This window comes from Falco punctatus (assembly GCF_963210335.1).
Source record: "Falco punctatus genome assembly, chromosome: 4".
Taxonomy (NCBI): Eukaryota; Metazoa; Chordata; class Aves; order Falconiformes; family Falconidae; genus Falco; species Falco punctatus.
In genome coordinates this window covers 69018250-69041393 of record NC_137583.1, presented here as the reverse complement: position 1 = coordinate 69041393, position 23144 = coordinate 69018250, and the positions used below count along the sequence as shown (strand labels likewise).

The 23144-nt window shown below is 40.9% G+C and overlaps 1 protein-coding gene across 2 annotated transcripts in view; it reads right to left on the bottom strand.

The window, feature by feature from the left end:
- The window catches only part of LOC308063276 (uncharacterized protein), a 38193-nt gene continuing 15049 nt past the window's right edge, over nucleotides 1-23144 (bottom strand). For both annotated transcript variants that reach the window (XM_080385994.1, XM_080385995.1), the window contains one exon: nucleotides 1-18962. In XM_080385994.1, coding sequence (XP_080242120.1) covers nucleotides 17443-18962 — 1520 coding nt within the window. In that variant the 3' untranslated portion in view covers nucleotides 1-17442. The remainder of the gene's footprint in view (nucleotides 18963-23144) is intronic.

Sequence of the window (23144 nt, the reverse complement as noted above, 5' to 3'; positions counted from 1 at the left end):
GAAACGTCATGTCCTGTACTGGTAGGGACTCTACCTGACTGGGTGTTTAGCCTCCTCATTGCTCTATGCTGATTTTAGACAAGTAAATTGAAGAAACACCCTAACAGAAATTCTGCATGACTGTATATTTTTAGACTTGTCCCCAGGAAAGATCAGTCTTTATCCTTACTCTAGAAAATGAAGATTTACCACACCACTACCACCACCACCATCAAGTTTTTAGGGTGCCCCTTCAGAGACACTTTCAATCAATGGAAATACTATGGATATTTTTGGCTTTTGGTTTTGGTGAAGCATAAAGCATCATTTATGTGTTAAATACACACAGACACTGCAGCTCTCCCCAAGAAAGCTCCTGTTACACTTAATTTGTTTCAAACAAAATTTTAGTGTTCTCTCCTTCTGATGCCTGATGGTCACAGCCCAGAAAAGTAAAAGGTCTGGTTTTAATCTGTTTCAGGCAGAAAAGCACTGTCCTTTAGCGAAAGCAGATGGGAAAGCCTGGGATTCCAGGCAATGTCACACACGTGGTGATCCAAGAATAGAGCAACTGACAATGTTAAACTCTTTCAGCCGGCTGGAATGGATGAGTCCTCTTTAAGGATAGACTCAAAGGAGTAATATTTTTTAAATTGATGGATTATAACCCTTGACAGTCACTTGAAAAGAATAGGAATTTAAGGGAAACATAGCCTGAAGGCAATACCTCTTGGTATATGATTAAATTTCCATTCTCAATGTGCCTGTGATAACCTAATATTGTAATGGGGCACACTCACAGTGACCTGAACAGCCCATACCCTGCCTCCATCGTAGCCGCTGAAATCTCTTTGAGACGTGAAGAGTTCTGCAGCCCCAGCAACAGCAAAGGGCTTGTGTTACCATTGCATGATTGCACCTATTAAGAGTGATTATAATCATTAACCATCAACCACAGCAGGCAAGAAAAGGGGAAAATACTGTGAAACACAACAGACATAGGAGATTTAAGTCACCTTTTCAGCCATCTAACACTGAGCTGTCATGGATTCTATAGTTCATTTAAATTAAAGCAGACCAAGAGTCCTCTGAGGTGTAGAGTCTTGTGGACTGCTACTGAGCAACAGAGTCCCCATGCTCTTCGTATCGTGCAGCCCATTCTGGTCCAGGATAATGTCCATACCCAGAGACTGTAGGTTATGTCTTACGGTATAGCCCCACTGAGTTCGTACTAAGTGGTTCCTGCTCTGAAGGATGACAGAGATAGTTTACTCCTGTGCCTCTCCAGATCTGCTTGTAGGAGCAGGAACTCAAGTAAGAGTGTCCTAGAGCTGTTTCCAGTGTACATTTCTAGGACCTTGGCAGAGTTGCCTGCACTCAGAGGTCTGGACACTATGACTACATTCCTTAATCCTACAGAAGCATTTGAGTTCTGCCAACAAGAAGGTTGCTATGCCAGATTATTATTTAGAAGATGCTGAAATCATAGGTCAGAAGTATAAGTCAATGTATTAAGTATCACAGCTGGATTTGCAAGAAAGCAGTTTTCTGAAAGAAGGATCATTGACTCCATACAAGAGGGATTCTACATCAACAGATGTTTTTAAGCCCCTCCTTCTCCAAATAGTTGCCAAAGTCTATCAGCAGAAGGGTGGGGATGAGCTGGGATGAAATTAAACACCTTTTTAGATGTAAAGGTGTTTTAAGGTTGCTGTTCTTCTTAATTTTAAATAAATTAAAATAAGATATTTTAATAAAGTGGAACCATTTCATTCAGGAATAGCCAAAAAAGACCATCCTGAGGATGATCACATAGGGTTTTTCCCACCAACAGTTCTAAAAGTCGGGATGAAATTGTGAAATAATTGCAGGTTGCTGACAACTCTTTAGCTGGCAATAATGTGGTGTGATCAGATGTGCTGTAAATAACTAAACTGAGAGCTGGATGCAGCTCCATTTCCTCTTTGCAGCTGTGGCCAGTAGCTGTTTATCATATAGCTGGAAAGCACAGGTAGGCCGCATTCTGCATTCTTCATGTTCTTTCATGGACTTGCACTCAGCTACGATGTTTATTGCAGTTATGCAGTGCTGGCTGCAATGAAAAAGTTGGCTTCAGAAGCACCTGCCCTGGAACCTCTGTGACTATTTTACACATTTTAGTGACCTGGTTTACAGCATGGCCTCAAACTTCACAGTTTAGAGGCAGTAAACTTCAGCATAGCGTTGCAACACTTGCTTATAACAGTTACAAGGAAAGGAAGGAGCTTCTCAAACCTGCTTTTGCACTGGAACCAGCAGACAGGCTTGACTTGATTCCCTACAGAAATGCAGTCTGTTAGGCAAGGCACAGTGGAGAGTCCTGGCCTTTTTATTGATCGGAGGCAATCTAGAAGTCCAATCAGTGTGAAACATAGTGCACAGCTCCAGCAAACTGTAATATGAAGGGGCGTATTTCCCTGCTTCTCATAGTTTGACCATGACCCAAATATAATGGGCTAATTGGTCTGTATTGAATTTAGGACTCTGTTTCTTCTTAGAGGCAAGTCTACATTTGCTTTGTTAATCCCTTGCAGAAGCACCTACCGAATCCTGAAGTTTATTTTCATTGAAGTCTCTGTCACATTTGAGTCTTTTTCCTAGTACAGGGAATTGCTGTGTTTCCCCATATGGCTCCCATATTTCTGGAGTATATTTTTGCCTGTAGATAGATATATATATATGTTCTCCTACCCTGCCCTTCATTAAAGTAAACATGTGTACCATAAGATCTCTTTGTCACGTAGCCAATGCTCTCTTGGTACCTACATCAGACGCAAAGAACATTTTGCTGTTCACTGTACACTGCCTATAGAGCAGCTCTGCTGCTGTGTCCGTGCTCAGCTGCTTAAAATACTGCTAGGCATGAAAACACTCAAGTCCATAATTTTCAGAGAAATTTAACATGCCTAATGAAAGTCAGTGTGCTTGGAGATGGGAGATCTGCATGAAACAGTAAGAAACAGGGAGGAGAGAAGTTCCATCTCCTCCAGGAATTTTAGCCTCTACATCAAAGCTGCAGAAAGTGACTATTTTCAGTTTGGATTAGCAACCCTGAGCCCTGTCCTGGAATGAGACATCTGTGTCAGTGCTTTCTCACAAACACACATAAGTGGGTTTGTGATTTTTCCCAACAGTCCACTTAGGATGTTTTAGAAGATTTGGTTTCAGTGAGGTCCTATACCTAAGGGGAATTTCAACCCACATCTGCTCAAAAAAGCTAAATCCCCATTGTTTTCTTCCTCTACTTTATGCATAGATACTCCCTGTGTGTCTGTGTGTTCACATTTATGTTTATGTTTATGTAAAAAGAAAGGCACTTAATTAATTAACTTGCACAAAACACACTGAGGAAAGATCTCATTAGAATCAAGGAAAATTATGTTTTTTAAGGTATTGGTAGCGTGTAAATTTGAAACTGATTTATGTTAACTTTAGAGTACATACACTCAATTAGCATTGATTTTAAAATGGAAAATGGTCTCCCAGGATACTGTAAAGCAATTCCTTCTGTCTTGATTTGCAACAAATACTAATCCAAGAAATAGATTTCAGTAGGGACCAGCCTATTTTAGACAAAACGAGATGTATAAACTTGGAAGAGGTAGAACATGCACTGTAAGGAGGAACTCTTAGGGTAACCTTCCTAGATCTCACAGAGGAAAGCCTCCTTGACCTGCCTTCAGTGCTTGCCAAAAATAAGCACGGGGTTCTCCTTTTTTGCATCTATTCACATTCCAGCTTTTAGATAATGGATGGAGGTCTCACTTGCACTAAAGATATAATTATGGTAATATCATGGTCACATATACAGTGAATGAATGGGCAGATTTACAGGGCAGACTGTGGCCCACATTCTGTGCTTCCTTTTCATTTTAATCATTAAATATTTCTTAACCTGAACTTGATTTCCATGTTCAGTTTTGCAACATCTTAAACCTCTTGTGTGGCACTTTTTCCTGGGACATCACCCAGTGCAAACGCACAGAGCTACAAAACTGTTCATGAACAGAGATGCAAGCAAGTGAAGTACTGGTCAGTGCAATGAACCCCTGGGGAACTGAGCTGCAGAGACGTAGGTGCTGGGAACAAGCAGAGCATCAGAATTTGAAGACAGATGCCTTTCCACTACCTTGTCTGTATTTCCCTCATATCTTTACATGGTAATCGGGCCAGACTGACAGTGAGAAGAACTGACCTCTTAAAACCTGAAGTTTTATTTTGAAATCGGTGACAACTATTTAAACATTACATGTTTGCCTGTCTCCATATGTAGGATTCGATCTTTGGCAGCTACAAATCATCTTAACATGAGAGAAATCAAAGGAGCACACAAACACTGGCTGCATTAGGAGGATAAGGTTGCACAAAGTTTCTGCGCTGCAGTGAGCACTTTCTCACATGAGCAGTCCTTGGGCTTTCCGTAAATTCTCACCTGTCTATAAACAGTGACCTCCCAGCTCAAAACGGCAGAAGATCTCTTTGATATCTGTTTTATGTAAAGGCATTCATATAACCACGACCCATGTCAAGATAAAACTGTTAGATAATATCACCTATCTTTACATTGCTAAAAGGAAAACGTTTATGGGTAACACAAGGGAAATACACACAGGTCTTCCCAAGGAAGTGACCCCAAGGTTACTGTGTACCTCTGCTGACAATAACAGATGGCAGCACTAATTGTTGTGCAGAAAGTTCATGTTGTTTTAATTTTCTCAAGGGCAATGTATGGACACGAACATGATGTGTTTCTGTATTACCACATTTGTGCATTGCTTAGAGAAGTGCTGCTGCTTCCCATCTTCCCACCTGAGGCTTCTGCTGCAAGCAGAGAAGGGGGCTAAGCTCAGCCCCCTCTCCATGGCTCCCACCATCTCCTGCCTCTCTTTGTTCTTGCGTGGTCCCTGCTACCCCCGCAGCACAAAATGACCCCTCTGAAAGGCAGCTCAACAGAAAACTATTCCTTTAATTCCTTTTTGCACGAGATTAGTTTGCTACCAGTCAACTGAACCAAATTGGCCTCCTGAAGGGATGAGCATGGATCCTGATGGTAGAGAAAAAGGGAGGGCAGCACCCCAGGGCAGAAAGAGGAAGGAAAAGAGGAAGGAAGAGGGAGGAACAGTCCTGCACCCTTCAGAGCAGCACACTGTCAGTGCAACAAACAGAAATTTTTTAATAGCAGAATATGAGTGCAGCAAAACGTGAGCAAGCTTCAGAAATGATGCTTGGCATTTCCACATACGGGGGAGAGCAGCTACAACCTTACAGATGCAGAGGGGTTGTCAAGGAAACAGACATGTTTTGCTTCAGTTGTGCAGTGAAGCACATACTCTAGACATCCACATAGCCTCATTACCACTGCATCTGAATACCTCCCAGTCATTAATAATGAATTTTACCTTCATAACACCCCTGTAGTACAGTGGCGCTTTATCCCATTTTTAAAGGAGTGAAAGCAAATAGGTTGAGCCACCTGCCCAGTCACACCAGCACTGTGCAGTCAGACCCTGAAATCTAAATCAGAACACAGCAGTTGTACCTGTCATCTAGCCAGTGTTGTGACTTTGATACAGGTCAACAATAAATTACTAGGGAAGAGCATAAAGATAAAACTCCAGCTCCAGACGATTGCCAGGGAATGGTGCCCGGTTCATTTCCAAGGAAATGTGACACTTTCTTCCCTAAATGTAGCAGGGAAACATGTATGCAGTTTGGGGGTCTATTCAGAATCAAATAAGGGTATAGGAAATACCTCTTATCATAAGCATACTGGTGATTTTATTAAAAATTCAATGGAAAGATAGAGGTAAGGAAATGAGCAGACATTATCCATCAAAATCCAAATGTTCATCATGCTCCATTCACTTCTGCCTTCAAACCAGCACAGCTCCCTGTAAGCTTGGAAGAGAAGAAAGAGTGGGAACTCTTCCCTCTTTGGGGAAGATGAAGGAATGGCCCAATCATAGGCAAATAAACCACCTGATGTGCTACCCAATACTCAGTCTTTATTTTCCTCGCCCTTTATTTCCATTTTCTTTTCCAGTCTATCACATGCCCGGCAAACTTTGTTCTTATTAGAACAAAGAAACAATTAGAACAATCATTATTTCTCATTATTCTTACAGTAGAAACTGTTACGCTGAGACATGTGTTTTTTAGATTCCCAGTGAAGAAGAAACAGCACAGGGCTCTCAGGGTGAGCTGTGGATGACAGATCAGGCACTGAAAACACAGACCATGGTAAGAGGTTTTCAGTCGCTTTTAAGAAATCTGGAGATTTCTGGTGTAAGCGCACCAGAAAAGGCTAATTGTCCGCAGTGAACAGAGTAGTCCATAGTGATTTCAGGACGTACAATGGGTTTGGGGTCAGTTTTATGAGCTCTGTGTGTCAGAGCTTGTTCTGAAAATCTGTTTCAAAATCTTGGCAACATCCTATCTTCAAAACAGGGGAGTTCTCTCACCTGTGGCTCAACGGCACAACGCAAGCTACAGAAAGGAGCAATGGCACGTCCTGTTCTGTCCGTCTTTGTTGGTTTGTCAAAGAGGCTGCTTCCTTCTAGACTGCTCTGGAAGAATAGGTAACTGAGCATTAATTCACTTAGATGGTTGAAGATGACACTTTTGCAATAATTTAGAAACACTCTTAAATACCTCTGCCATGAAAGTTTAAGCCTCAAAACATTTTCTAGGCCTGTGATGCAGAAATTCCCAGATTTCTTCCCACACATATGCTTTTTCTTCATAATAAAGCAGATCAACACATCCTATTGTATCAATTGAAGTTAAGAGTTTAGCTGGAACCCACAGACATTGAGGGAACAGAGTAACTGTGATCTCTGTTTTCATTCTTACATCCTCTGTGTCTGAGCATTTCCTTATGTCGGATTAATGCAGCCTTTGAAGACTTCCAAGTTGACCTCTGGGCACCTAAGGCAAGTCAGTATGGACCTTCACATTCAGCAATAGACTCAAGCCCAAAAGAAAAGCTACCTGAAACGTAACATTTATTTTTACGATTATTTGATCATTCAGAAACACGAGACGAGAAATATAAGAAAACCTAAATTGCTGAAAACACTGCATAAGGCAAACTGCAGACTGTGTATTCCTCCCCTTTTGAAAATGAGTTTATATGGGGGTTTAACAGTGAATTACCACTCATGTAAATCTGTACAGAAATTTCTAACAAATGGTTACAGTAAATATCAGCTGATGCATATTGTGAGAAAAGACAAGAATTTGTCAGAGCAAATGAAAACCTATTATGAACTGATTGCAGATCAGAGGCCCATGAAACCTGTAGCAAAACAATTTGCTGCAAAGGCTTGTTGCAAACACACCTATTTAATGTGCGGCACCAAAATTAAAAGACATCTTTTTCTTTGTGCCCAAAGAGCACATCACTCATCCCTCACCCCTGGTCTCTGAAGGTGTCTTTAAAAGAAAAATGAGTGAACTATGAAGGCAAAAGATGCCAACACAGTAGATAAAGAGATTGTTGTAACTACCTCAACTATGCCTACAGTAATTTCTCTATCATTTACCTGTAGCATTATCTACCTTCATCCAATGAACCCATCTGTCTCCAAGTCAGCAACACTTCCAATCTAGTGAGCAGCCATTTATCAAAACCTTCCCGAGGGTTGGAGACCTGCCTTTTCATTGCCCTTATCAGCTAACTATTATTGCCACTTTTATGACTGCTAAGCTGAGGCAGTGATAAATAAGACTTTCCCCTGCTCAAAGCTTCCCACTGGAATGAAAAAAATCCTCTTTAGTAGTCAAACCTGCTACCGGCAGACTTGATGGGCACAGAAACACCTCTGGGGCTATGAGAACACAATCAGCACTTAGCGGCCCTGAAATAGGAAAACTTCTTTCCTGGCTCGGTTTCTCCATAGTCTGCTGCAGCTGCCCCATCTGCAGCCTTCCCCTGCTTACCGGGACCGCACTGCATGGCCACCCGCTGCGAGCAGCGCCTGGCTTGGCTTTCCCCTCCACCTGGCTGGCTGCAAGGGTGTGAAATGTGGGGGGATGTTCCTGCGCATGGGCTGGGGCCACTGCAGCAGAGGGAACGTCAGCATCGCGTGCGTGAGTTTCTGCTTTTGAACGGGAGCACCGTGTGTTGCAGGGAGGGGCTGTTACTTTTTGCAAGGTCCAGCTCAGGTATAGCTACTCACCCTCCTGGTGTAGAGACAGGCATTGCTGCTGCCCGGCTCCTAAGACACTGTCGTTAACAGGACTGCGAGGCTGCAGTGCTCCTTTGGTGATCGGTAAGGGTATTTCAGTTTTGAGGTCTGGACTGAGAGTTTGAATACGGATTGAGTAGCTGTCACTCGAAGCAAGGATCCAGACCCCAGTGATGTAGCTTGTCAGCTAGTAACAGCAGTGCTACTGAAGTAAGAATTCTCAATTTACCAAAAATACTGTAATTCAAATACCTATTTCAAAGTGGTTATTTATTAGAAGACAGCAGATCCATGTGGATCTTTTAGATAGCTGGAAATACTGATTGCAGAAGGGATTTCATAAGTTTCACTCCATAAATTCAGGTGCATGTGACTAGGAGCCCTCAACAGTTTGCCATCAGTCACGTCCAGTGAATTTATATCCACTGGTCTCCTGTGAGGCACTGTGGTATGTAGCAAGTGCTACAGGTCTGGTAAACTACAGCATAGACAGAATGAATGGTCTTCTTTGAGTTTTGTCAGAACCAGTTTTTATTTATTGATCAAGGACTACCCACAAGGTTACCGCCATCCCTAATATAGACCTCAGACTGGATCCTTGCATAGTTTTAGTGTGCCATGCTGAATCCATCAGAGCGGCATTTTTATAGTACAAAAATTAAGGGTATATGTTACAGTTCCAGCCTAAGTCTCTGTTGTCAGTTGCCGTGTCTTGTGCCCCTACTGACTTGTGAAAACTCAACCCACTTCAGTAAGATCTCCACACTACAGCCTCTCTAATTTCTAGGTGTTTTGCTCAGATATTCAAACAAGGTCGAGCTCCTAGAACAAATTTCCCTTAAACTGTAGTTAGATATAGCACTGAATACGGGCAGCCTTCCAAGCAAAGCATCACTTACCCTTAGCAGTACAGCAATCGGCAACAAAATACTACAAAATAGCCTCAACACCCTCCTGCTGTACCTAAAGCCTAGCCTAGCACACCCTGGTAGCCGGTCAGGTCCCACCTACTCCTGCTCCTGTGAGGGCCAGGCTGCAGCAGGACCCTCCATCAAACCCGATCCTGAGCTTCAGCAAGTGATTCCTCTCACAGAGCCAGCCTGGCCTGTTCACTTGGTGTTCCCATATGCTTTCTGACCTGTTTGTGGTCAAAAAATATTGTGCCCAGCTTGGATAGAAACAAAACTTCAAAGACTTTAGTACCCGCATTGTGATTTAAATACTGCCTGCAGAGCTGGCCAAATTCCTTACCTCTTGTGTCCATAGGCGAAGTTACAGAGTGCTTTAACACTTGGGTGCCTTTCAGCAAACAGTGTCAAGCCAAAAGATCACAAACCAGTTACCAAAGTTCACTCCGAATCTTACCCCAAGCTATCGAATAGAAGAAAAATGACAGCGTGCTTTGTCACAACAGCAAGCCCATTGTAGGCTCTGGACTGACCTTTATGGCTTACTTTACCAGTTATCATTTCCATAAAATGTTACTGTTCTTAGAAGCAGAGTTGTATGATGTTGATGGATAACCCAAAAATGTGCACTTGATTTTTTTCCCCATTTCACTTTGGGCTCTGGCTTAATTATTCTGACTATGAAGTGGTTCTTCAAGGCTCACAGCAGGCTGGCAGGATTAGGCTTGTCAAAATGTTCTCAAAGTTTGCAGCATGAAGCACAGCAACACTGTACAAAAGGAAAGCAGGCTGTTTGCTGCCTTAGCTTGAGATATACAAATAATAGGGAGAAAAGCTGGGCAGAGAAAAATATACGTTTGTTCTCAGCATTGTAAGAGTTTTTATCTCCTTTTTTAACCAAATAAAGGAACTCCTGAGGACAGTCAAAATGCAAAATATCAAAATTCAGTCTTGACCAGACAGGGGGTTTGCATCCTTTAACTATTTCGTGCTCTTCACAAATGCTGCTGTTATGACTCCCACCATTCCTGCAGAATGCCTCTACCCTGGTCTTCCAAGGGCGTAGGCAGATCCAAATGGGACAAAAAGTCTCCAGTTATGCACATGTCTAAGCTTCTTGGAGGTATATGGTGTGTAAGTATATGTGGTATTTCACAGATGAGTATGAGAGGGAAGCCTACAGCCAGCAAAATGATTCAAACCACAGTCACACACCAAAACATGAGAAAGCAGAAGAAAAGGTGCACATCACGGGTGGACATGTGGGAGCAGTGGATTTTCAGCCTTATAGCTAACCCTGAAAGGAGGGTGGAAGGCAGAATGGCCAAAAACAGAAGAAAAAAACATTCACAGCCGATCCAAAACAACTATTTGCAGCTTCCCAGGCAAGAGAGCTGTCACTGCACTCCTCTAGCAATGCCAAAAGTAAGGGAAAACTTAACCACCTCGGGATAAGGGCTGCAGGAAGCTGGAGCAGCTGAGGATAACAACTGCTGCCTCAGCCAGAGTCACGGGGCTCACATCTCTTGGGCAACTGGCAGTATTGGGCACTATTTTCCAAGGATAGATTGAATGCATTTGAAATGTATTATGTTTGCCTGGCATACAGGGGGAAATATCCTCGAAGAGGTTTTAGCACAAACGAAGCCTGTATTAAGTCATTGATACAGCAGTGGTTTGAAGCAACAGTTTAAAAAAATCTAGGTACATGTTTAAGAAAAAGTGAAGTACAGAACATTTTGAGGCATAAAGGTATCTTAAGCAGTTTGTCTTACCTACTTGGCATAAAGCACAGGTTTTCAATCTCCTTTCCCAATAAAACCAACAAACATGCTTCTTCAACAAACAGCATATTTTACAGTATATACTAAATCATTTTACTTTTTTGACCTTCTGAGTATGAAGCTTGTGTTTGAGTTTGAGGCAAAGCATTGCCAGCTCTTTACTCTAGACACCTGCATTTAATCTATTAATATTCTCAGAAGTTTTTTATACTCTGCAAGAGAAGGCTGCATTCATGCAACTCAGATGTGGTCACCAGTTTAAATCACTCACCAGGTCACATTTGCTTGGAAAGCACATATCTATCATACAGACTCCTGAACTGATTTCAGCTTATGATTTAAAACAATGAAGCAAGTCAGGAAAAACTAACAGTGACAAGAACGCTCTGTCGACATCCCACATGTACCGAGGTCCTGAAAACACTTAGTAGATGTCTACATTATTGACTGCAGTATAATAGAAAAATACCCAAAGGAGGCTTAAACGAGCAACATTAGGTACCATTAGCAGTCAAGTGATGATAATGGGGAGCTCAGAGAAAGCTCGTTTATCTAATGAGAAGCAGTTCCCAATATAAACATAGTTAAGAGGTAATGATGAAAACTGAGGTTTGCATGCCAAAACCCACAAGTATATCCAGAGGTTTCCCAATATAAGTCGGCACTTAATGAACCCAATTACCCAATTTAATGTTCCAGCTCAGCGAAATACTTAAGCGTATTCAGGATGCTCTAATGTTACTGAAGTTTACAAAAGTTGGTGCGTAGGTAGGGCTTTGACGAAGAAACAGAAATGAAGCCAAATGCAATAGACATAGTTTTCAGTTGAACAAATTTTCAATTACAACTGGTTGAAAAACCAAGAATTTCTTTCAGAAAGTTCTGAAGAAAACTCATTTACATTCTCATACATTAAATTACCTAAACACTAGAGACTGCATTTTCCTTCTCGCACTTTTCTCCCCTTCTATCTCCATTCCCCCTACCTTCATTTTCTTATTTTTCTTTCTTTCCCCTGCCTTTCCAGTGGAAAAATGGCAAAGGACAAAGTCAAATAAATTGTTTTCATAAGAAGATGTAGAAACTTTTAAAATCCTTTTTCCACAGTTGTTCTTTTAGAGAAAACTCTCTACAAGCCAAGGGTGTATATGTATTTTAACATACTTCAAGCTTCTGCTAAAGCCAGGCATTAACACCCTTCTAGTGAGGAAATTACATCCAGGTTTTTAAGGCTACTTTCAAGAGATGCCATTTAACAAGATTGCACTAGACTGTCTGGAGTGCAGTTAGTTTCTTTTCTGAAGAGCCTATAAATAAAAGATGCAATCCGGCAGGTCACAACACGCCTGCAGGGCTCCAGGGAAGGACGGAAGAAAGCTGCACAAACTGCAGCTGGCAAAAAAACTGCTTTAGCAGTAATGATCCTATTATTTAATGCAAACAAGAGTTTCTTGGATCCCCCTTTTGCAGTCATTTGGCTTTCATACTTCCAGAGCCAGACACTGAAGGTCACGCATACATGTCAGGCGGCACAGGCACTGCCACTGCCACAGTTCATGTCTCCTGAGCCTTATTGCAAGGCAAACCCTTCATGCAGCACCAAGCTTGGTCACACAGCGTGCTTCCAGACACCTATGTATGGATGTTGTACAGGTGAACATCAGACACCTGAAGAGAAACACAAGGTGAATCTGGGAGAGCCATTGTACACAGCAGTCAAAGATTAAGATGGTTTGGGCTATTGCGAAAAGGCCATAAACCGTATCAGCTGCTGAAGGCCAGAAGAACAGGGGCACCTTTTGATCCAGCCTGGAGGAGGACGGTTCTGTTTTCAGCAGTATTTCATAAACACTTTTCTCCTTCCTCTGAATTTCATCCTTGGCTAATTTAGGCTAGGTTAATGATGTTTGTAATCCCCTTCTTATAGGAATTATTTCTTCATGCCCTTTGAATCAGTACAAATGCAATTGGTGAAAAACACATAATGTAAAATTCCTCTTTCTTGCTTTTAATGGAAAAGGCCGAAATAAATACCAGTTTGGTCTCAAATTGTTTTTTGGAGGAATCTGTCTCAAAATGATTTCTAAACAGAGGTCATTTGACAGAACCTCTCTTTCATTCAGACCTCACAAACAGTAACACCTCCAAAAAGAAGAAACAGTTGTACAATTTAAAATAATCATGAAGAGTTTCTACTGAGAACACGTGAGCTTTAACTTGCGCAGACTGACAAAAGCACAGCTGTGCTACTGCAAAGGTCTGATCAGGACCCCCCCACAACACTGTCAAAGCTTCCGGGTATGACAACGAGCCTAGGAAGCACCAAGGCAGGACCAATTTCTTCTTTTAAAAATATGTATTCTCATTTTTCTCCTCTGTATTACTACGCTGGTAGCAATGACCAAGATAAACCATACTGCTCTTTTGATACAAGCATGTATTAGTATAGTAGCATCAAGTGCAATTTTCATCTTCTCAGACCTACAACAGTGGGAACATAAAACATGTAGACCAGATGATCTCTAGAAATTTGTACTATTAGTGTTCTTGTTTAGTGCCACTTCAGCAAACACAGGTAACTAATTCAGGTGACACCTGTGAAATCCTGGCCCAAAAAGAGTCAGTGGTAAAAATTGAAACAGCTGCAATTAGTCTTTCTCAGAACAGAACAAAAACACCAGTGAAGCCTTATTGGTTTATTTCAGTGAAGTTCTCTTAAAACGTATTACAATATAATATTAACAGAGGCAAACATCTAACCAGTATTTTTAAAACAAGGTAATATTTCAAAGTAGGAAATTTCATTAAAAAATCACCACTTGAAACTAGTGGCATTTTCATAGTGTATTGCAATCTGCAGAACACCAAACAGAGGAAGAGCCCACAATATTAAAATAGACTTACCATATTCTGCCCAGTTTTGACTTCATAGAAAAAATAAAAAATTTGTATAGGTAATAAAAAATATTCAGGTAAAATCTTTGAACTTGCAAAATGTTTCACAATATAAAACAATGCAGGTTTTTGTAAGCAAAATCCTTTTTCCTCTTGCATGAGGAGCAGGACTATACAACCTAAATTATTTTCCTTCTGTAACAGTCAAGTTTTCTATAACAACCTGTTGGTTATTAGTGAAATAACCACCTGTCTTCCTGGATGTATTAACTTCAACTCTTTCTGCACAGCTGGATTCTGCCAGGCTCATACTTACTCTGTAACTCCATTAATACCTCCATTAGAAACACTCTCTGGCAGAAAGGATTGGAGAGACTGTCTCCAGCTATTTTAACCATATTCATGAATGTGGTATCAAAAGATGCAAAAGAAAAAGGTTTTAAATTAATTCTGCACTTCACAGTATTATATTGTGCTACTAATAGAAAGAAACCATATGCAAAAAAAAAGAATAAAAAAGTTCAGATGTTGTAAATATAATTAAGATATCTGTCAATAAAACATGCAATTTATTATAGCAAATGGGGTAATTGCCATGAAATTAGCATTCATTGTACATTGTCTGATTCCTGTTCAACTTCATCTTATTTAGGATCATAGTGCACCACTTAATGTTGCATGGTATGAAGCAATATATATCATTTTCATAGATGCATAGGCTATATACTATGCCATTAATTAGGCTATCATAAATCCACAGATTCCAACACACTCACTCCAAATTCATGTTACTACGGCCAAGGTCAGTGAGTGGCCTGAAGTATGGATTCAGGCTTTTTTTTCCCCTGAAAGGGAGAGATGTAAAAGAAGTTCAGATGCTTGGCCTTTTCTTGCTTGAAATCAGGCTAAACTTGCTGTAAGTTGCAATTAATACTACATGTTTAGTAAGAATTTTTTCATCACAAGTACCTTATCACAGACATTAGCAAAACAGTATTAGATGCATTATAACCACCACATGGATGCAAAATACTGCATTTCTGCTACTGTGCATCTAAAAATCTATTCTGAATTTAAGGGCAGTTGTAGGCATTCACCCCAGAATCCTCCAAGAAGATTTACTACGTTGAAGAATTCATACTCTGAAATCTCTCTTAGCTGTAATAATGTTCACTTGTACCTCCCTGGTGGTTTCTCCATCCTTTAATAATGGTGCCTTTAAATGCAAGTACCGCCAATGTGCATATTACTGAATTTGAGCATCAGTCTTTCCATATTCAGGCAATTCCACTGGTAACACAATCTCACTCAAATAAAGCATACTCACAGAAATAATGTCATTAGATTTGCTACATGCTATATATAGGCAAATGTTTATTATATTCAAATAACACCTGCACTTTGCTGAAGATGTACCAGATTATGTCTAACATCAGATTCTGATATCTGTTACCTGCCACAGAGGTTTAAATCTAGAATGACTCTTTATACTGGGAAGTAGCAGCCTTTAACACAACTGCATAGCACAAAACAACAAAAGGAAAAAAGGGGTTATGTCTGTGAGAAGGTGACTTTCTTAGCTGCCTTTAAAATCCTAAGAGTATCATTTTGAGCCTTCTCCAACATTATCTTCCCCTGAAATCTTACCTTAGAAATACCCAGGATCTGCTTTCTGCAGAGCTCCTCTTACATCATGTGCATCCTTCTGCAGAAAGCAGATGGACGTATCAGAAAACTTTAACTGCTGTGGCATTTCATCTTTGTTCAGTCTCAGTAGACTTCCAGAGTGAAGCATCCAGAAAAACTGCTCTGCTCCTAGGTAATGCGGTTCTTCTGTATATAACAGATATACACGCTTCTCATTCCAGAAGTCTTTCTCTAAGAAAAAATATCCTCTGTAACGATAACAGTATTTTGCAAGTGTTGAACACCTTTAACATTAGCTTTAATTCATCCTTCCTTGTGACCCTGCGAGAATGAATGACAGTCTAGCTGAACACAGGCACCGAGATGTGTGTCACAAACATCAAGGGTGGGTAGCAGGATTGAACTTACTGTGGAACTTATTCTGGCTCAATGAGGTATCTTGTGATGGACTACTTAGACTTTGCAGCTGAAAGCAAGAAAAACTCTATTTGGACTAAGAGAACAATTTGTCCAAAGCATGCATCTTTGAGTATAACCTTGAAGAAAAAAAGATGATGGAAAAATAATAGTTTAGGACACAGTTATAAAGTTACAAGTAAAAGCAGAACCACCATACAGAAGTCTTGCACTTGGGTTCATTCTTTTACAGAAAATTATAGGAGGAGACTGTACAGTAAAACAGCGTGACAAACTCCAAAACAGGTGAAGAGCATAGGAAAGTACATATATTTCAGATATACATACTCAGACAGTCACCTATATTAAAGTTGTACTGTGCATAATATTCCTTCTTTCAGTAAGGTTAATGTAAGACAGCCTGCAAGTGCATTATAAACGTCCCACTTCTATAATTATATATGTGACATACATACATCTATGTATAAGAAGGCTGGAAGGAGTTGAGGGCTACATGACAGGGCATACCATTTACTCCTAACAAAATAGAAAGGAAAGTGAAGCAGTATTTGTGGAGGAGAAAGGAGAAAATAAGAGAAAACACTCTATATAGATGAGAAAAAGAATGAATAGTTTGATGGAAGAGTTGGAACAAAACAAAATTCAGCGTCCCTGAATATGCCATTTCATTGAATAAACTGAGTGATGTAATAAAACCAAAAAAAAATCTTTTAAAATTAAGTACCTGTTGGGCAAAATAAATATGCTTGTGAATGGTGTTCCTTTTTGGTCAGAAAAATATTTTGTCATTTATAAGGAATGGAATAAAAATTTGTTTCATTTCCAAAAGTCTCATTTTCAAGATGTTCTTTTAATACTCATTTCTTGTCTCCTAGCCTTCCTTCTCACCTGCAACTCTTCACAGGCAAAACTAAAAGGGGAAAAAGCCTTCCCAAATTATTTAAATGTAGATTATTTCCAAATTAATTTAGAACAGTTATTAGTTTCAATGGGGTTTGTTGTAAGAAGTGTTCTATCTTTGACCCAGGTACACTTCCATAATATTAAGCATGTATACTCCAGTGTTACCATATTAGCACCTCTAGTTTGAGGCATGTTCTCCCCATTTATAGAAAGCACAATATTTTACAAGATGTAGACAAATTAGCCTCAAAGTGCTTCTAGTCTTGTTATTAGCCTGTTCCAGTGAAGAAACTGAAAGCAGGCTTCCTTTATGTGGCCACGCTGCTTTCAGTTGCAGTACTAAAAGGTATGTGTTTACCCTCACCTGCAATTTTTTGTGGTCCAGAAATAAGCAATTTGAAGAGACTGCTTTATTAAAAATAAAACCGTTTGATCTGAATTCAAGGTTCCCCTGCCTGAAGGTGTTAACAGAAGTAAAATATTGGAACACCGAAAGCCCTTTTTTCTTTAAATACTGATGTTTCAATTAAGATTATATTTAAATATTCTTATAACTGAGACCATTTTAGTGGGACAATGTGCTCATGTCAACACATATAAGGTGTCAAATATGTACAGAATCAGAGTATAATCCAAATACAATTTAAACCCCAATTCTGTGCTAACTTCACTGTACAGAAATTAAGAGGAAATCCATAAAATAGATATACTGGTTCCATGTTCATGAGTGATCTGATTGATCCTTCCACGCACACAGTCAAGAGAAACTGATATTAGTGTTCCATTACGTACTTCAAAAGATGCACGGAGGGACACACTGGTCCATATGCTTCCCTCTGGCATCTGACCTCCAATCTGCTGAGCAATTGCTGTGGGTTGCATGTGATCCATGGTCAACTGATTGAGAGTCATTTTGAGCACATTGCACGAGTGGATTAACTTTAAGTTAAATGCAAGGCTGGCAACTCCCTTCTCAGTGAAAATGAAATACTTCTGAGCAAGCTGTCCAGAAGAAACCAGCTGTATCTGCTTCTCATTGGACGAGACCTGGGTGAAATCCAGTAATTTGTTTCTCACAGCTCCAGTAGGCAGACCTGTAACAGAAACTGTGGCTGATATGGCACTAGAAACTGCTGAAGGGATCCAGATGAGGCTAAACATACTGATTCCAGAACTATCTCCAAAATACTGAACATTACACTGTGCAGGAGAAAGTATCTCAAAGCTTATGAGATCTCCAGCCCCAACTTTTGTAGCCCCAGAAGCAGATATTGATGTGTCTCTGTAATTTACCCCAGATTTAAATACATTAATTAATTCTCTGTTGGTACCGTTCCTATTGATATAAGAAATTAAGGAGAAGCCCTCCCGGACACACGTATGACCCATGGAATACAATGCTTGGTGGAACACAAATTTGACAACACCGGTTTCAGTGAACTTTATAGCTCTGCCATCATGAGATAAACTTAGCATGTAAGGGTCAGAAACAGATATTATTTTAAAGGCAGGTCGATAGTTGGTTTGGTAATGCATTGCTGTTGACATCTGTGCACTGAGTGCCACAGCACCTGTGTCATGGGACAACCAAAACAAACTGAGTGGGGTATTAAGATCATAAATATTTAAGTCTTTACTTTGATTGCAGAATTGATTTGGGCTCCTCAAATACACAGAAAGAGTTTGGCTGGGCTCCACTTCAGCAGCGCTGCTTAAACTAGTGCTCTGGTAATACTTCCCTTCTGGCTGTTCAATGCGAACACCGCTCAGTTCATAGCCTTCCTCACTGCCATTGAGCTTTAAGGAAAGTTGCAAAAAATTCCTGCAGTTGTGCTTTACTGCAAAATTGAGGTCAGTCCACAACAGACCATGCTGCCTGAATACCAGGCTGTTATCTTCAACAGATAGGATTTCACATGGAAACCTTCCCTTTATCTTCAAGTCCAAGCCAGAGTAGACCTGAGAGACACCAGACTTTACAGGAGGTAGAATGATGTTTGCAGCCCAAGACTCTGAGAGCTTGTTTTCACTGGTTGCTGAACAAACCGTATCACTGACAGTGGAACAAGGCATGGCCACAACTCCATCTTCACATTTTAAACACGCTTGGCATTCCTGCATTTCCTTATTAAAGAAATATTCCTCTCCACACATTCCCAAAGCTGCATCTTTCTCAGCAATTCCAAGGCATCGGAAACCACCTGTTCACAGGAAATGGACAATTTTTATTGAAATATCTTTAAAATACTAAAAATAAGAACTCTACAGCTACACATATCAAGTATCTTTGATAACATCCAATCACAAGGGAGAAAACAATGATGTTAGAACACTTTGTGCTATTAAATGAGCCTTGACAGCAAACAGAAATACTGGGCGTAACTCACCTTGTCCAAGCCAAGTCCAGCAGTTTAGAGTGGGAAAGGACCTATACTGGGGCAATTCTAACCGAAACCTGTAATGGATCAGACACAATGCTACTGCTCCAAAGATGCTCCCTTCCCTTCCTGAGGTAAAGGGCATGGTGACTAAGTGGTGCGCTGAGCAGCAAAGATATTTTCAGCTGATGGAGAGTTCCCCTATACAAGGAGAAATGTGCACTGTCCGCCCAGCCGTGTTATGGTATAGCTCTGCTGTAGCTGTGATTGCTAAGGCAGTGCTTTTCAACCTAAGGGCCATGCACCCCAGGCATTCTGTGTACAGTTTTGAAAAAACCTGGAAGAGGCAAGTAGGAAAAACAAAATAGTAAACAGCAGGCTTTAAAATCATTATGCAAAAGTCCACACATTTAAAAGGAGGAAAATCACTGCCCTAAGACACAGGACAGCAGTGGTTGTGATACTCTGAAGTTAAAATAACACACTGCTGCAAACAGTAAAGAGAATATCTAGAGGTGCCATTTGAAATTACTTTATTTGACATAAAGCAATTTTGTGCTGTTAAATGGTACACCATGACCTCAGTGGATCAAAGAATGCACACCCAAAGAGCAGGTTTTAAAAACAGCCTGTAATTTTCTGTGGCAATTTTCCAAGAGCACTGCCAGCTGCCAATGCCTCCAGCTGGAGCGACTAGTGCCCGAAACCTTTGTGCAGAGCCTTCAGGATCTAAATCAACACAAAAGATTTGAGGCACCCTAGAGAATAACCACTTGCAGTTTGTGCCTCAAAGCTTAATCACTAGTGCACTTGCTTCTGCTTTTTTACCACTATAATCAAAACTTAATAATCATCTTTGTTATAGTTCTTAAACATCCTTTACTATCTGAATACTGTGTCATACATTTGCTGTATTTATCAGCTGAAAACTTGCTATATCTGGTCTGGGATTTGCTCTTAGTCTGGGAGTAGGAGCATTTGACATGGACCCCAACAAGCTATTTTTCTCCACTGCTAACCCCAGGGTGGAGCTGGCTATGTGGACGGCTGATGCAGGCAGAAAAGCACACCACACATACTGCAAACTGCAAGACAAAGCAGTACACACGCACCTGGCCCACAAGGGAGGTCAGAATATTGGCTAAAGTTCACTTCTGATACTACATTATTCAGCAGAGAACACCAGACACTGTGTCAATTTATGCAGGCTTTGTATATCACCCTCGTATCTCTTTGTCTATTTGTTTCATTTACTTAAGCAATGATTCTCCTCTAACACTGACATGTAGGACTATACAATTTACGATGTGAGAACATTCTTTCTGAGATCAGGTATTATTTTCTCAAAAGACCTCACTGCAGAACAGTAAGATTCTTCCATTTGAAAAAAGTCATGAGAAACTTAACACTTTTTGTTCCCCCTGAAAGTGTCTGGCTTTTTTTTACAAGAAACAAAAGCCAAATAAAAAAGACCAAATTTTTTTAACTAAGAACATTCTGGAGGGAATACAGAAAAAAAAACAAACAGACAAACTTTCCTTTTGAAATCAGTTTTAACCATGGTGTAATTGCTCACATGACACTTAACAAGTTCTACTTCTCATAGCAATGTCTCCCCCTTCACTGAGAACCACTGGACGGACTGCTGCTGAGTGCACAGATACACCTGATTCACGTAGCAGAGAAGATCTGCAGTAGTACCTAGAAATTTTTTATGCTATTTGCTTCTTTAAAATATTTGAAAGTATATTTAGAGTTTTTTATAATTATCTAGTTTTACAAAAACATGGGGTGACTAATCTCACCAATTTGCCGTCTAGTCTTTTATTGGTTAGATCTGCAGCAGGTGTTCCCCCTGCATGTACTTCAGACAGGTGACTTCAAAGCAGCACACAGGCCACTTTGTCTTGTGGACACGGTGGCAGCAGCCACATCCTATTTTTTGCCCAGAAGAGGTCAAGCAGCAAATGACAGCCAAACATCAGAAAGCCAGCACAGCAGCATGCTGTGACTGCTTCCTACTTCTCTTTACTGCCTGACCACCTCTCTCCCACCTCTTGTGGGAGTCCTGCTCTGGGCACTGCTGCACCCATTTTAACAGTGAGCAGCCCAGCTGTACTCAAGCCAGTTTTGTGAAAGTGAGTGCCTTTGCAGCACATTCACCAGCCCTCATCATCCGTGAAGGCCTGGCAATTGCAAGGTAATTAGAGTAAGTCATGCATACATTTTTCTGCTGTTACTACTCATAACTGCCTAATGCAAAGGTGACATTCAAGCAGATTAAATATGGGAATCCATCTCTTTTTAAACATTCTCTGTCAAATTTGGATCATCACAAATCAACGTGGCCAATTACAAAGGAGGGCTATCTGTCCAGGTTCTCATTCCTCTTCCCCCTGCATCCCACAGTAAGTTCTACAGTAAGTCCTCTTTAGCTTGCATGGTATTCTGGGGAGAACATCTCTGGTTGCCTCCACTTGGTGGGTTCACACCAAAGATAACAATCTGACCACTCCCACGTGATTGTCTAAGAAGGAAATGATGCACTGGATTCCATTTTTGCTGATGAAGTACCTCCAGCTGTCACTTCTCCTTGATGACTAGCCTTTAGTCAAATAACCTAACAACTCTCATCCTAGATAAAAGCAAGAAAAAGCATCAGGGAAGAAGGAATGATGTAGAGGAAAGTAAAGGACAAAGAAAGAGAGGCTCCTAGTCCCATGGTTCATTATTGTTATTTGCTCTGTCTCCCTTCACACTGTACAGTGAACATGAGTTGCTACAGATGCAACAACCTTAGCGTGCAGCTCAAGAAACCACATACAACATCTGCAACTCGTATGTCAGATCACATCCATATCTCTCCCACATTACCCAAAACAGACATGCAGTTTCAGCCTCCCTTTTGACATGTTGATTGCACTTGTATGAGATAATGAGCTATCATGAGCAGAGGACTGAAAGTAGCAGTCCTCTCTAACAAAAAATAAGAAGAATGCTCTGTTCCATGACAGGCAGGGATGACATTGACAGGACATTGATTCCCGAACCAGGTGAATGGAACTAGTTTGCTTTCACATCTTTACAAACCACCATTAGGAGAAGAGGAATCAAGGGAAGAGTCCTTTCCTTTCAAAGACATCGCTACTGCCTTTCTGTGGTCTGACACACCACCACTGTCTGTATGCTTCTTGGCAGTATTTTGCCTTCACTTACTTTTCTCCAGCAGTTGTACAGAGCCACTCATGGTCTGGGTCCCCCCACCACAGAACCCACTGGATAAATTCCTTACAGCCTTCCTTCTCCCACAGACTACACAACACCAAATGACTACCACATTGGTGGCTCTCCTTTCCTAGGGCTGGGGCTTCGTGGGCTTCCTTCCACAAAACCACCAACTCAACCAAACCCAGTCTGACATAAAGAAGAGACAAAGCCTTACACCCTTCCAATGCTCTGTCTCAAATTTTGTACCCTAAGCTGTCTTGCCTCTAACTGCTCACCACTAAGGCTGTCTAAAAGTGTCTTGCCTCTTCTTTTGTGAGGCTGATGGTACACCCTCTACAGCACTCACCACATAAGGGACACTAAGTGCTCTCTTCCTCTAGTCATTTTCAGTTTCCTGTGGCGTTTGTAGTTAATGTGGTGTTTGTAGCAATACCATCCAACCGACCACAGTTCCTGCCCAGAGGATGCTGGGATAATGTAAGTGAGCCCATGTCCTCTTTTAACCCTTTCCCAGGACCAATTACCTCCCACTTTTTCTCCATCAGTGGCAGGGCAGGAACAGTACAAAATCACTCATAATCAGCTGAAAACAGCCCTTCTCCCTCAGACAGACACTCTTTTTGCAAGTAAGAAGTCTAGAGGAGGAAAAACATAAAACCCAGTGAAGCTCTCCCACAGTTATTTGACTGGGAGCCCTTAGGTAGAGGTCACAGCTGGTGAAATGCTCTATTTGATCACAGAATTCCTTTCAATATTTTTTGGCTGACCAGAAATTAG